The 16,189-nt window shown below is 41.8% G+C and overlaps 1 protein-coding gene across 1 annotated transcript; it reads right to left on the bottom strand.

The window, feature by feature from the left end:
• Positions 1-14,221: 14,221 nt before the first annotated feature.
• Positions 14,222-16,189, bottom strand: LOC129860302 (tumor necrosis factor receptor superfamily member 6B-like). Its single transcript, XM_055930625.1, has 4 exons — positions 15,952-16,189; positions 15,345-15,744; positions 15,006-15,188; positions 14,222-14,692 (listed from the first exon to the last, which is right to left on the bottom strand). Exons 1-4 carry the CDS (start codon positions 15,958-15,960, stop codon positions 14,421-14,423), a joined length of 864 nt encoding a protein of 287 aa, XP_055786600.1. The 5' UTR covers positions 15,961-16,189; the 3' UTR covers positions 14,222-14,420.

The following is a 16,189-nucleotide window of genomic DNA, read 5'->3' as shown; positions in this document are numbered from 1 at the left end:
GTTATAGGTAATTTGTAAGCTTCTTCCAGTTCGTGATGAGTAATCCCAGGTCTGATTTGGAGAAGTTATTTTCGGTCATAAGAGACGGTAGCAGCAACATTATGTACAAAATAAGTAAAAAAACAAGTTACAAACAACGCAAAACAAAATTAAAAATGGCATAGTTGGTTACGGGCATGTGAAACGTCAGCCATGCTTTTCGGCGCCATCTTAACATCTTAACATTAAAGAGGTGATAAAGAAAAGGCTAATTGCCAATGAGCATATCCCTAGATTCATTTATGAAAAGAATGAAGATCTGTGCTCTTAGCATTTTTTAAGACCAAATGGCATGGTCTGCTCTGTGTTTTCATTTATTCCATGTAACAAATATTGTGATACTAGTTTCGTCCCGGGCCTAGTTTTCAATAGTAACTGGGGGTTTCCAGATTTTGTCAAAAATAATGTTCTTCCTACTTAGTAAAACAAATTTATATTTTACTACTAATGAACAAGGGGCAAACTAAAGACAAGGCAACAAATATTAGATTTTACAATAATTTATTGTTGGTTATTGACAAGTATGTATATTGTTATATACATGACCTTCAGTGAGTGGGTGAATCACTCTTGCATGTCTAGAAACCCTCTTGAGAGAAAATGTTGCATATCAAGCGATTGTTCATGTCGTGAGGACTCTCAGGTGTATTTGAATCAAATCTGTGCTTCTGAAATAGTCCATTGAAAGAGCGTAGCTGTTTGTGTCACTGTGTGGGTTAAGACTTTTGTGTATTGTGAGGATAATGTGCATTATCAAGATTATCTTGTATAATGATAGGCCTACCTGGTTTCATAACCACACATGCGTGCAAAGATTAAAAGGCAGCAGTGGCTGCTGTCAGTGACGTAACAAGATAAGTAAGTGAATAGGTTTTGTGTGGGCAGACAAAGCATGGAGCCTGGTTGTCACGACTTCGACCGAGGCAGGCTCTCCTTCCCGTTTGGGTGGCATTCGGTGTTAGTTGTCACCGGCCTATTAGCTGCCACTGATCCTTTTCTCCCCCTCCCTATGTGTTTATTGGGTGCACCTGTTTTGTATTAGGGTGTAATTAGTTGGGCTTATTTAGTCAGACGGCACGCACGTTTCTTTGTGCGGGATTGTTTGTATGCAAGTGTGGTGTTGGTTTCGTGCTTCACATTATTCTGGACTGTGCTCATTTTCCCCCATGTCTGGGGTAGTTTATAGTGGACTCCCAGTGTGTTAGTAGGGTGGCCTATTTTGTTACGTGTTCATTAAAGAACATTTGTAATTGCACTTGCTGCTCCTGCGCTTTTCCTTCACACTCCGACACCCAGGCCTTACACTGGTGATGTGTATGTAATTAGCAGGGTCGACTTCAAGTGATCCAAATTCCATTCCGTCTCATCCCTAGCCACAGTGTTGATCCTATCAATCCAACCCTGAATTAACTTTCAGTATCACTTTCAAAAAAACTGTCATTACCTTCCAGTTTCTCCATAAACATTTTCTCCATTCCATTTCCATCCAAGCCCTAACTACAGTATTAAACCTGTCAATACATAACTGAGTAAACTTACAGTATCACTTTCAAAATAACTTCCAGTACCTTCCGGTTTCTCCATAAACGTAATAGACTAGAAAGTGAAAAAGAACGCACAATAATATGCCAAGAAACATGCTGGATTTCTGGGAAAGAATACACACCGTTAACCAGAATAGCAAGAATCTGCAACATCCTAGAGTAACACTTTCCATAACAAACCACTTATAAGGTACTTCTAAACCGTTTGCTAACCATTTATTAATCACTTGTCCCACATTTGTAAGCTAGTTATTCATACATGTGTATATATTTCCTTAAACATCCTGTGTTCTGTGCTTGTTCTTTTGCCAGGTACAGCAGGAATGACTACCAATGGCATGCTCATCTTTTTGTTGTTGTTGAAATTACACTGGTCACTCAAAACCTTTATAAAGTATTCATAAAGTATAAATAGCACTCACTTTAGATTAGGGACTGCAAAAAGACTGGTTATTTATGTGCTGAAAACACAATTTATAAATGCCTTATGAATGGTTTATTACGGACGTTTAAATGTTTTACTTCCTAGATGTGAATGAATGAACACATTTTAGACAAAGAAGAAAATCACTGAGTAAATGCCTTATAGATGAGCATTGGCTTACAATAATACCTTATAGCCTAACTACATATTTCAAATTAGTGCATTTCAACTGTTCCCCCCTACACACTTTAGATAAGCGTTTAAATATTAGGCTACATGTAATTCAATTGAAGAAAACAGAGAGAGTGTGTAAGAACAGACGCTGGGAGACAAGAAACAAGTACAGGGAGTGAAGATTTAATGGATAAACGGACATATAACAAAACAAGAATAGCGTCTGGACAGGGGAAACCAAACTACATTAATGCAGACACGGGGAATAAACTGAGGTTTTGTCATGCATGAAGCAAACAAATGCTTGTTGAGCTATCTAAGGTTACACACAATACACACTACCCACATGATGGAGGCAATACTGTATGACAGCGTTACATCAAATCAAACTTTATTTGTCACATGCGCCGAATACAACAAGGGTAAACCTTACCGTGAAATGCTTACTTACAAGCCCTTAACCAACAGTGCAGTTCAAGAAGAGTTATGAAAATATTTACCAAATAAACTAAAGTAAAAAAATAAGAAAAAGTAACACAATAACATAACAATAACGAGGCTATATACAGGGGGAACCGGTACCGAATCAGTGTGAGGGGGTACAGGTTAGAGGTCATTTGTATATGTAGGTAGGGGTGAAGTGACTGTGCATAGATAATAAACAGCGAGTAGCAGCAGTGTACAAAGCAAATGGAGGGGGGGGGGGGGTTAATGTAATAGTCCGGTGGCCATTTGATTAATTGTCAGCAGTCTTATGGCTTGGGGGTAAAAGCTGTTAAGGAGTCTTTTGGTCCTAGACTTGGCGCTCCAGTACCACTTGCCCTGTGCGGTAGCAGAGATAACAGTCTATGACTTGGGTGACTGGAGTCTGACAATTTTATGGGCTTTCCTCTGACACAGCCTATTATATAGTTCCTGGATTGTAGGAAGTTTGGCCCCAGTGATGTACTGGGCCGTATGCACTACCCTCTGTAGCGCCTTACGGTCAGATGCCGAGCAGTTGCCATACCACGCGGTGATGCAACCGGTCACGATGCTCTCAGTGCTGCAGCTGTAGAACCTTTTGAGGATCTGGGTACCCATGCCAAATCTTTTCAGTCTCCTGAGGGGGAAAAGGTTTTGTTGTGCCCTCTTCACGACTGTCTTGGTGTGTTTGGACAATGATAGATCATTGGTGATGTGGACACCAAGGAACTTGAAACTCTCGACCCGCTCCACTACAGCCCCGTTGATGTTAATGGGGGCCTGTTCGGCCCACCTTTTCCTGTAGTCCACAATCAGCTCCTTTGTCTTGCTCACATTGAGGGAGAGGTTCTTGTCCTGGCACTACACTGTCAGTTCTCTGACCTCCTCCATATAGGCTGTCTCATCGTTGTGTCGTCAGCCAACTTAATGATGGTGTTGGAGTCGTGTTTGGCCACGCAGTCGTGGTTGAACAGATTGTACAGGATGGGACTAAGTACACATCCCTGAGAGGCCCCAGTGTTGAGGATCAGCGTGGCAGGCGTAATTTTGCCTACCCTTACCACCTGGGGGCGGCCCGTCAGGAAGTCCAGGGTCCAGTTGCAGAGGGAGGTGTTTAGTCCCAGGGTCCTTAGCTTAGTGATGAGCTTCGTGGGCACTATGGTGTTGAACACTGAGCTGTAGTCAATGAATAGCATTCTCACATAGGTGTTCCTTTTGTCCAGGTGGGAAAGGGCAGTGTGGAGTGCGATTGAGATTGCGTCATCTGTGGATCTGTTGGGGCGGTATGCAAATTGGAGTGGGTCTAGGATATCTGGGAGGATGATTGTGATGTGAGCCATGACCAGCCTTTCAAAGCACTTCATGGCTACCGACGTTAGTGCTATGGGGCGGTAATCATTTAGGCAAGTTACCTTCGCTTCCTTGGGCACAGGGACTATGGTGGTCTGCTTGAAACATGTAGGTATTACAGACTTAGTCAGGGAGAGGTTGAAAACGTCAGTGAAGACACTTGCCAGTTGGTCTGCGCATGCTTTGAGTACACGTCCTGGTAATCCATCTGGCCCCTCGGCTTTGTGAATGTCGACCTGTTAAAGGTCTTGCTCACATCGGCTACCGAGAGCGTTATCACACAGTCAACCAGAACAGCTGGTGCTTTCTTGCATGGTTCACTGTTGCTTGCCTCGAAGCGAGCAAAAAAAGGCATTTAGCTCATCATGGTAGGCTTGCGTCACTGGGCAGCTCATGTCTGGGTTTCTCTTTGTAGTCCGTAAAAGTTTTCAAGCCCTGCCACATCCGATGAGCGTCAGAGCCGGTGTAGTAGGATTCAATCTTAATCCTGTTGTCACGTTCCTGACCTGTTTTCTGTTGGTTTTTGTATGTGTTAGTTGGTCAGGACGTGAGTTTGGGTGGGCAGTCTATGTTTTGGGTTTCTATGTTGGTTTATGGGGACCTGATATGGCTCTCAATTAGAGGCAGGTGGTTTTCATTTCCTCTGATTGAGAGCCATATTAAGGTAGGTGTTTTCACATTGATTGTTGTGGGTGGTTGTCTCCTGTGTCAGTGTCTGTGTATGTTATGCCACACGGGATTGTTTCGGTTTTGTTTGTTTGTTCGTTTTATGTAGTCAGTTTTCCTGTTCATGCGTTCTTCGTGTTTCATGTAAGTTCGTCGTCCAGGTCTGTCTACGTCGTTTATTGTTTTGTAATTCATTCCAAGTGTTTTTTGTGTTCGTCTTCGTCTTGTTTAAATAAATATCATGTCATATCACGAAGCTGCATTTTGGTTCAATCCCTGCTCCTCCTCTTCGGATAAAGAGGAAGAGGAAAGTCGTTACACCTGTATTGGAGCTTTGCTTGTTTGATGGTTCGTCTGACGGCGTAGCGGGATTTCTCATGAACGTCCGCATTAATGTGCCGCTCCTTGAAAGCGGCAGCTCTAGCCTTTAGCTCGATGAGGATGTTGCCTGTAATCCATGGCTTCTGGTTGGGATATGTACGTACTGTCACTGTGGGGACGATATTGTCGATGCACTTATTGATGAGGCCGATGACTGAGGTGGTATACTCCTCAATGCAATTGGATGAATCCCGGAACATATTCCAGTCTGTGCTAGCAAAACAGTCCTGTAGCGTAGCGTCTGTGTCATCTGAACACTTCCGTATTGAGCGAGTCACTAATACCTCCTGCTTTAGTTTTTGCTTGTGAGCAGGAATCAGGAGGATAGAATTATTGTCAGATTTGCCAAATGGAGGGCGGGGTAGAGCTTTGTATGCATCTCTGTGTGTGGAGTAAAGGTGGACTAGAGATTTTTTCCCTCTGGTTGCACATGTGACATGCTGGTAAAATTTTGGTATAACTGATTTAAGTTTGCCTGCATTAAAGTCGCCTGCCACTAGGAGCGCCGCTTCTGGATGAGCATTTTGTTGTTTGCTTATGGCCTTATAGAGTTGGTTGAGTGTGGTCTTAGTGCCAGCATTGGCCTGTGGTGGAAAATAGACGGCTACGAATAATACAGATGAGAACTCTCTGTCACGGTCGTCTTCTTGAATGACAGTGGACCAAGGCGCCGCGTATGCAAAATACATCTCTTTATTTTGTAAGAGAGGGAAAAAACACGAAAAAAACACTATACACAAACTAACCAAAACAACAAACGACCGTGAAGCTACAAACGCAAGTGCACACACAAACTACTTACGTTCAACATAGACATAGACAATTACCCACAAAACACATGATGCCCATGGCTGCCTTAAATATGGCTCCCAATTAGAGACAATAAACCACAGCTGTCTCTAATTGAGAACCAATCTAGGCAGCCATCGACATACAAACACCTAGAACAGACATTACCCCATTAAACCTACAAACACCCTAGACAGTAAAAAAACACACCAACTTCCCCATGTCACACCCTGACCTAACTAAAATAATAATGAAAACAAAGATAACTAAGGCCAGGGTGTGACACTCTCTTGGTAGATAGTATGGTCTACAGCTTATCATAAGGTACTCTACCTCAGGCGAGCAATACCATGAGACTTCTTTAATATTATGCATTGCGCACCAACTGTTATTGACAAAAGACACACCCTCACCCCTCGTCTTACCAGACGGTATTTCTCTGTTTTGCCGATGCATTGAAAATCCCTCCAGCTATATAGTATCCGTGTCGTCGTTCAGCCACGACTCGGTGAAACATAAGATATTACAGTTCTTAATGCACCGTTCGTAGGGTAATCGTAATCGTAGGTAATCAATTTTATTTTCCAATGATTGCATGTTAGCAAGTAGAATTTATGGCAGTGGGAGTTTACTCATTCGCCTACGGATTTTCAAAAGGCAGACCGATCTGCGTCTTTTCTTCACGCAATGACAGGAATCTGGGCCTGTTCCCGGGAGAGCAGTATATCTTTCTTGTCGAACTCGTTTAAGGAAAAAGCTTCTTCCAGTTCGTGATGAGTAATCCCAGGTCTAATTTGGAAAAGTTATTTTCGGTCATAAGAGACGGTAGCAGCAACATTATGTACAAAATAAGTAAAAAAAACAAGTTACAAACAACGCAAAACAAAATTAAAAATAGCATAGTTGGTTACGGGCATGTGAAACGTCAGCCATGCTCGTCGGCGCCATCTTAACATCTTAACATTAAAGAGGCGATAAAGAAAAGGCTAATTGCCAATGAGCATATCCCTAGATTCATTTATGAAAAGAATGAAAATCTATGCTCTTAGAATTTTTTAAAGACCAAATGGTATGGTCTGCTCTGTGTTTTCATTTATTCCATGTAAAAAATATTGCGATACTAGTTTCGTCCCGGGCCTAGTTTTCAATAGTAACTGGGGGTTTCCAGATTTTGTCAAAAATAATGTTCTTCCTACTTAGTAAAACAAATGTATATTTTACTACTAATGAACAAGGGGCAAACTAAAGACAAGGCAAAAAATATTAGATTTTACAATAATTTATTGTTGGTTATTGACAAGTATGTATATTGTTATATACATGACCTTCAGTGAGTGGGTGAATCACTCTTGCATGTCTAGAAATCCTCTTGAGAGAAAATATTGCATATCAAGCGATTGTTCATGTCGTGAGGACTCTCAGGTGTATTTGAATCAAATCTGTGCTTCTGAAATAGTCCATTGAAAGAGCGTAGTCGTTTGTGTCACTGTGTGGGTTAAGACATTTGTGTATTGTGAGGATAATGTGCATTATCAAGATTATCTTGTATAATGATAGGCCTACCTGGTTTCATAACCACACATGCGTGCAAAGATTAAAAGGAAGCTGTGGCTGCTGTCAGTGACGTAACAAGATAAGTAAGTGAATAGGTTTTGTGTGCGCAGACAAAGCATGGAGCCTGGTGGTGTGTATGTAATTAGCAGGGTCGACTTCAAGTGATCCAAATTCCATTCCGTCTCATCCCTAGCCACAGTGTTGATCCTATCAATCCAACCCTGAATTAACTTTCAGTATCACTTTCAAAATAACTGTCATTACCTTCCAGTTTCTCTATAAACATTTTCTCCATTCCATTTTCATCCAAGCCCTAACTACAGTATTAAACCTGTCAATACATAACTGAGTAAACTTACAGTATCACTTTCAAAATAACTTCCAGTTTCTCCATACATCTAATAGACTAGAAAGTGAAAAAGAACGCACAATAATATGCCAAGAAACATGCTGGATTTCTGGGAAAGAATACACACCGTAAACCAGAATAGCAAGAATCTGCAACATCCTAGAGTAACACTTTCCATAATAAACCACTTATAAGGTACTTCTAAACCGTTTGCTAACCATTTATTAATCACTTGTCCCACATTTGTAAGCTAGTTATTCACACATATGTATATATTTCCTTAAACATCCTGTGTTCTGTGCTTGTTCTTTTGCCAGGTACAGCAGGAATGACTACCAATGGCATGCTCATCTTTTTGTTGCTGTTGAAATTACACTGGTCACTCAAAACCTTTATAAAGTATTCATAAAGTATAAATAGCACTCATTTTAGATTAGGGACTGCAAAAAGACTGGTTTATTCATGTGCTGAACACACAATTTATAAATGCCTTATGAATGGTTTATTACGGACGTTTAAATGTTTTACTTCCTAGATGTGAATGAATAAACACATTTTTAGACAAAGAAGAAAATCACTGAGTAAATGCCTTATAGATGAGCATTGGCTTACAATAATACCTTATAGCCTAACTACATATTTCAAATTAGTGCATTTCAACTGTTCCCCCCTACACACTTTAGATAAGTGTTTAAATATTAGGCTACATGTAATTCAATTGAAGAAAACAGAGAGAGTGTGTGAGAACAGACGCTGGGAGACAACAAGTACAGGGAGTGAAGATTTAATGGATAAACGGACATATAACAAAACAAGAATAGCGTCTGGACAGGGGAAACCAAACTACATTAATGCAGACACGGGGAATAAACTGAGGTTTTGTCATGCATGAAGCAAACAAATGCTTGTTGAGCTATCTAAGGTTACACACAATACACACTACCCACATGATGGAGGCAATACTGTATGACAGCGTTACATCAAATCAAATCAAACTTTATTTGTCACATGCGCCGAATACAACAAGGGTAAACCTTACCGTGAAATGCTTACTTACAAGCCCTTAACCAACAGTGCAGTTCAAGAAGAGTTAAGAAAATATTTACCAAAAAAACTAAAGTAAAATAATAAGAAAAAGTAACACAATAACATAACAATAACGAGGCTATATACAGGGGGTACCGGTACCGAATCAGTGTGAGGGGGTACAGGTTAGAGGTCATTTGTATATGTAGGTAGGGGAGAAGTGACTATGCATAGATAATAAACAGCGAGTAGCAGCAGTGTACAAAGCAAATGGAGGGGGGGGGGGGGGGGGGGGGGGGGGGGGGGGGGGTCAATGTAATAGTCCGGTGGCCATTTGATTAATTGTCAGCAGTCTTATGGCTTGGGGGTAAAAGCCGTTAAGGAGTCTTTTGGTCCTAGACTTGGCGCTCCGGTACCACTTGCCCTGTGCGGTAGCAGAGATAACAGTCTATGACTTGGGTGACTGGAGTCTCTGACAATTTTATGGGCTTTCCTCTGACACCCTGCCTATTATATAGGTCCTGGATTGCAGGAAGCTTGGCCCCAGTGATGTACTGGGCCGTATTCATAATACCTTTTAATAGCCGAACTACATATTTCAAATAAGTGAATTTCAACTGTTCCCCCCCTGCCCACTTTAGATAAGAGTTTAACAGCGAAAGAAAAGGAGAGAGAAAGACTGCCAGTCTTCAGTGCATTGGCTATATGTAATGTAATCTGACATTAGAAGCGAATTAACATTCACAAAACAATGAAAATGCACAGACAGTCCCCTAATTCACCTTTATTGTTATACTTAAAGACTTAGTAAATTAATTGTACAAATGTCAAGTAGATGGATATTGCCTAACCTATGTAACAACTTGATAGGCTATATTGCAAATAGCCTGGTGTCTAAATATTCCTCCGAATCCCCCTTCCCTAATGAACCTACTATATTAGGGATGAGTGCTGTGTCTTTCCTAATGAACCTACTATAGTAGGGATGAGTGCTGTGTCTTCCCTAATGAACCTACTATAGTAGGGATGAGTGCTGTGTCTTCCCTAATGAACCTACTATAGTAGGGATGAGTGCTGTGTCTTCCCTAATGAACCTACTATAGTAGGGATGAGTGCTGTGTCTTCCCTAATGAACCTACTATAGTAGGGATGAGTGCTGTGTCTTCCCTAATGAACCTACTATAGTAGGGATGAGTGCTGTGTCTTCCCTAATGAACCTACTATAGTAGGGATGAGTGCTGTGTCTTCCCTAATGAACCTACTATAGTAGGGATGAGTGCTGTGTCTTCCCTAATGAACCTACTATAGTAGGGATGAGTGCTGTGTCTTCCCTAATGAACCTATTATAGTAGGGATGAGTGCTGTGTCTTCCCTAATTAACCTACTATAGTAGGGATGAGTGCTGTGTCTTCCCTAATGAACCTACTATAGTAGGGATGAGTGATGTGTCTTCCCTAATGAACCTACTATAGTAGGGATGAGTGCTGTGTCTTCCCTAATGAACCTACTATAGTAGGGATGAGTGCTGTGTCTTCCCTAATGAACCTACTATAGTAGGGATGAGTGCTGTGTCTTCCCTAATGAACCTACTATAGTAGGGATGAGTGCTGTGTCATCCCTAATGAACCTACTATAGTAGGGATGAGTGCTGTGTCTTCCCTAATGAACCTACTATAGTAGGGATGAGTGCTGTGTCTTCCCTAATGAACCTACTATAGTAGGGATGAGTGCTGTGTCTTCCCTAATGAACCTACTATAGTAGGGATGAGTGCTGTGTCTTCCCTAATGAACCTACTATAGTAGGGATGAGTGCTGTGTCTTCCCTAATGAACCTACTATAGTAGGGATGAGTGCTGTGTCTTCCCTAATGAACCTACTATAGTAGGGATGAGTGCTGTGTCTTCCCTAATGAACCTACTATAGTAGGGATGAGTGCTGTGTCTTCCCTAATGAACCTACTATAGTAGGGATGAGTGCTGTGTCTTCCCTAATGAACCTACTATAGTAGGGATGAGTGCTGTGTCTTCCCTAATGAACCTACTATAGTAGGGATGAGTGCTGTGTCTTCCCTAATGAACCTACTATAGTAGGGATGAGTGCTGTGTCTTCCCTAATGAACCTACTATAGTAGGGATGAGTGCTGTGTCTTCCCTAATGAACCTACTATAGTAGGGATGAGTGCTGTGTCTTCCCTAATGAACCTACTATAGTAGGGATGAGTGCTGTGTCTTCCCTAATGAACCTACTATAGTAGGGATGAGTGCTGTGTCTTCCCTAATGAACCTACTATAGTAGGGATGAGTGCTGTGTCTTCCCTAATGAACCTACTATAGTAGGGATGAGTGCTGTGTCTTCCCTAATGAACCTACTATAGTAGGGATGAGTGCTGTGTCTTCCCCAATGAACCTACTATAGTAGGGATGAGTGCTGTGTCTTCCCTAATGAACCTACTATAGTAGGGATGAGTGCTGTGTCTTCCCTAATGAACCTACTATAGTAGGGATGAGTGCTGTGTCTTCCCTAATGAACCTACTATAGTAGGGATGAGTGCTGTGTCTTCCCTAATGAACCTACTATAGTAGGGATGAGTGCTGTGTCTTCCCTAATGAACCTACTATAGTAGGGATGAGTGCTGTGTCTTCCCGAATGAACCTACTATAGTAGGGATGAGTGCTGTGTCTTCCCTAATGAACCTACTATAGTAGGGATGAGTGCTGTGTCTTCCCTAATGAACCTACTATAGTAGGGATGAGTGCTGTGTCTTCCCTAATGAACCTACTATAGTAGGGATGAGTGCTGTGTCTTCCCTAATGAACCTACTATAGTAGGGATGGGTGCTGTGTCTTCCCTAATGAACCTACTATAGTAGGGATGAGTGCTGTGTCTTCCCTAATGAACCTACTATAGTAGGGATGGGTGCTGTGTCTTCCCTAATGAACCTACAAATTAACCTTTAACAAGGCACACCTGTTAATTGAAATGCATTCTAGATGACTACCTCATAAAGCTAGTTGAGAGAATGCTAAGTGTGCAAAGCTGTCATCAAGGCAAAGGGTGGCTACTTTGAAGAATATCAAACATAAAATATATTTTGATTTGTTTAACACTTTTTTGGTTACTACATGATTCCACATGTGTTATTTCATCGTTTTGATGTCTTCACTATTATTCTACAATGTAGAAAATAGTTTAAAAAAATAAAGAAAAACCCTTGAATGAGTAGGTGTGTCCAAACTTTTGACTGGTACTGTACGTGTTCGTGAGAGTCGCTGCTTTCGATGGTGGGATCATATCCGTTTGGACGCTACAGACATTTTTGTGAGAAGACCGATTTTCGGGCTGTACACCGCTGTAGCTCGGGCGTCACTAGTTAACACAGCCCCACAAAGTCATAATTATGGCTAAACCCTGCCCATTTCTACAATTTATTTTGTTATTATAAACCTAACCCCAACATTAACCCCAACCACACTGCTAACCTTATGCCTAACCGTAACCTTAAATTGAGACCCAAAAGTGAAATGTTTTTGCCAATTTTGTCTTTGTGGCTGTGTTATCAAATTTAAACATACATATTTTGATGGGGATGTATTTATCAAGCTAATTAAATATATAGACTCTAGGGGTTAAAAAACACCATACTTGCCCAGAGGAACCAGGGTGACCACCTTTTGTAGGCTGAGTCAGTTTCAACATAGTTATATGTAAATACCATTAGTTCCTAGACAAGTCAGTGCATGCCACTGGGATAGGAAAGGACTAACTCCGGACTTTGACAGCCACATAAGTGGATTGAAATGTTTGAGAATTTGAGTTGTAGACTGCAGTTGATTTGTCCTACTGCTGATTCTGAGCATTAGCAGTGTCTACCAGATGCCATTTAACAGCAGATTTCATGGATATGTGGATTGAAATGTCTAAGAACTTTGTGTTGGAGGTGCCAGTGCATTTGACCTACTGCTTATAGGATAGTGTTGATGTTTAGTAGCAGTGGCTAATGTAATGCATGGAGACCATTTTTTATTTAACTAGGCAAGTCAGTTAAGAACAAGTTCTTATTTACATTGACAGCCTAGGACCAGTGGGTTAAACTGAGTTGTTCAGGGGCAGAACAACAGATTTTTACCTTGTCAGGTCAGGGATTCGATCTAGCAACCTTTCGGTTACTGGCCCAACACTCTAACCACTAGGCTACCTGCCACACAACATGCTGATAAAACTATTGTTGTTAAATGTTTATTTCAATGCCACGTGATAAGGTCATAGATGGAGAGTACATGGGGCCTCCTTTATAAAATGCTGTTTTTACATCAAATAAAGTTGAATTGTTCATCTAAAAATCACACCATTCCATGCAAAATCTATGTAAATTGCATTTTTTTTTTTTTACATCAAGTTCAAGATTCATAAATCACATTGTTGCTGTGGATTTCATTGTAGGCACAATTTATGGTCAAATCTTACGATGGTTTTACAAATGAGGCCCTCCAGGTCTGTATGTTTTTATGAGGTGATGATGGGTCTTCGTCGGAGTAGGTAGCTTAGGACTGGAGGATTATTTTAGAAAGTACCAGTGACATGCAATGCCATTTGAAGTGCAGCATGACCTTTGATGGAACACCAACACCGACACCTACAGAGTTCACCGACACCTACAGAGTTCACCGACACCTACAGAGTTCACCGACACCTACAGAGTTCACCGACACCTACAGAGTTCACCGACACCTACAGAGTTTACCGACACCTACAGAGTTCACCGACACCTACAGAGTTCACCGACACCTACAGAGTTCACCGACACCTACAGAGTTCACCGACACCTACATAGTCCACCGACACCTACAGAGTTCACCGACACCTACATAGTCCACCGACACCTACAGAGTTCACCGACACCTACAGAGTTCACCGACACCTACAGAGTCCACCGACACCTACAGAGTTCTCCGACACCTACAGAGTTCACCGACACCTACAGAGTCCACCGACACCTACAGAGTCCACCGACACCTACAGAGTTCACCGACACCTACAGAGTTCACCGACACCTACAGAGTTCACGACACCTACAGAGTTCACCGACACCTACATAGTCCACCGACACCTACAGAGTTCACCGACACCTACAGAGTTCACCGACACCTACAGAGTCCACCGACACCTACAGAGTTCACCGACACCTACAGAGTTCACCGACACCTACAGAGTCCACCGACACCTACAGAGTCCACCGACACCTACAGAGTTCACCGACACCTACAGAGTTCACCGACACCTACAGAGTTCACCGACACCTACAGAGTTCACCGACACCTACAGAGTTCACCGACACCTACAGAGTTCACCGACACCTACAGAGCTCACCGACACCTACAGAGTTCACCGACACCTACAGAGCTCACCGACACCTACAGAGTTCACCGACACCTACAGAGCTCAATGCACTTGACACACGTGTATGATGTTTTGAGTGTTTATTTATTTTAAAGGACAGTTTCACAATATTATGGACAGTTTCACAATAGGTCGTTTTTAATCTTTAACACATTTCTGAAAAAGACAGACCTCACATCAGCAGGAACTAAAAAAATATACCTGTAAAATATATATACACATATAGGCTTAAATAAAAAATACATTTTACAATATATTAGTCCTATAAAGTCATATGAGGAAACCACGTGTTGACTTTACGTCTTAAATGGAGCAGCCCGTCTGTATCCAGGATATCATGCATTCGAATAGCAAAATGTTTGTTGTTGCTAGGTTTGTTCTTAATAGTTGTGAGAAGGTCTAGGACAGTTGCATTTTTTGAGAAGTCTTTCCCCGCACTCCTCCTGAGCACAGTCATCAGTCTTTTGTGCTTTCTTGGTGGTAAGATCTGCAGTCCCAGGAATTCCATCAACTCTTTATCACAGATAGCTTCATCTGAGTGGTTGAGAGAGAGTGATAGAGAGAGTGTGAGTGGAGGAGTGTGAGAGAGAGAGAAAAGAGAGCAACCAAGACCACATAAATTGACTGTATTCCAATAAGTGAGACCACCATTTGTGATAAACAAAAAGGCTTTTCAGAGTTTTAGCAAGTAAGAAGAAGGTGACAACAACATACACTTATCAAACTAGTCATTCAATACACGTTTTTTAATGTGTATACAAAAGACGAAACAACTGCATGGACAGAATCTTGAAATGTTCAACATTTATTGTGGATTATACTGTTCAAATTAACATCAATCTCTCACCTTCATGTGTTATCGAACCACTCTTACAGGCTGAGCAGTAAACATCATGCCTGTCGTCGCCAGGTATAGTGGTGCGATCTGGAGCACACACAGTGAACTTCTGACACGTTTTCCTGCTGGAGGAATCTGCAGAGAAGAAGCCCCCTCGGCAAGGTTCACATGTCACATCAGTGTATGCTGTTCCTGGAAAATAAGAATGTTGATCGTATAGCCTACATGGTGTACTTCATCCGCAAACCATAATAAAGGAAAACCCTGGTGGTGTGCAGAGCTAACTGGAAACGTAGCAGTAGAAAATGCATCTTTATTATGAAAGCCTAACATTATTTTATCACTTACCATTAGAGAGCACCCCTTCGCCGGGCAGACACCTGCTGTGCCTTGAACATGACCCATGTCTCATGTAAAACCCGTCCTTGCACTCGCACTTTCGGTTGTGAAATTGGGTGCACTCCATGCTTACAAACTGATCCTCCGTGCAAAAAATATTGCAGTATTGACACCGCTCGATGTAGTTCCAGATTTCTGTGTAGTGGGACTTTGGGCAAGGTCCGCATTCTGTCTTGCTGTCCTTCGTGCAACGCTTCCGCAAGTGTGTTCCGGGAGGACATTGGTCGCATGTAAAGGAAACTCCTGTCACGTCATCTCTCCAGATGTAGGTCGGTGTAAGTGCGCCTGGCTCTGGCTCGTTGCCGCCACAGAGCGTGAATACCAGGAGCGGCAGAAAACAACCGATCCGCTATTGGAAGAAAGGAAGGTGTTATAATGTAGAATCAATCATAACTTTTATGTAGGTTAGGTTACGTCTCATAGTATGGCTGTCCAACACAATCAAATTAATATGTCATATGAGGCTATTCAGCTTAAAGAGTTATTGGCTACAGTATAATATACATTCCTATAGGCACTGAATAGGCCGGTATATTTGAGTAGAGTAATAACTCACCAGATACATTTCCCTCTCTAGTCAGCTAGCAACTGGTTTGTTCACGGTCTTTCAAGTGTATACATAGGGATGATGACTCATTTCTCATGCTCAGTTCTCAAAAACATCCTGTCGCCTGTTCGATAGTCTGGAACATATCACATGGTGTTGTCAGTGAGAGCAACGAAATCATGTGGCTTGATCAACTCAAGAGACCACAAAGGTCATGTTTGCGCAATGAAGACGAATGGGACTGTAG

The sequence above is a fragment of the Salvelinus fontinalis genome, chromosome 8 (genome assembly GCF_029448725.1).
Source record: "Salvelinus fontinalis isolate EN_2023a chromosome 8, ASM2944872v1, whole genome shotgun sequence".
Classification (NCBI taxonomy): Eukaryota; Metazoa; Chordata; class Actinopteri; order Salmoniformes; family Salmonidae; genus Salvelinus; species Salvelinus fontinalis.
Note: the sequence above shows the minus strand (reverse complement) of the source record. Positions and strands in the feature narration are given on the sequence as shown.

Excerpts from the sequence above, each read along its gene's own strand:
- LOC129860302 (XM_055930625.1), bottom strand. Across the intron at positions 15,189-15,344 it reads CGAAGGGGTGCTCTCTAATG|GAACAGCATACACTGATGTG; the intron begins GTAAGTGATAAA and ends CTTATTTTCCAG. Across the intron at positions 14,693-15,005 it reads TGGTTCGATAACACATGAAG|ATGAAGCTATCTGTGATAAA; the intron begins GTGAGAGATTGA and ends TCAACCACTCAG.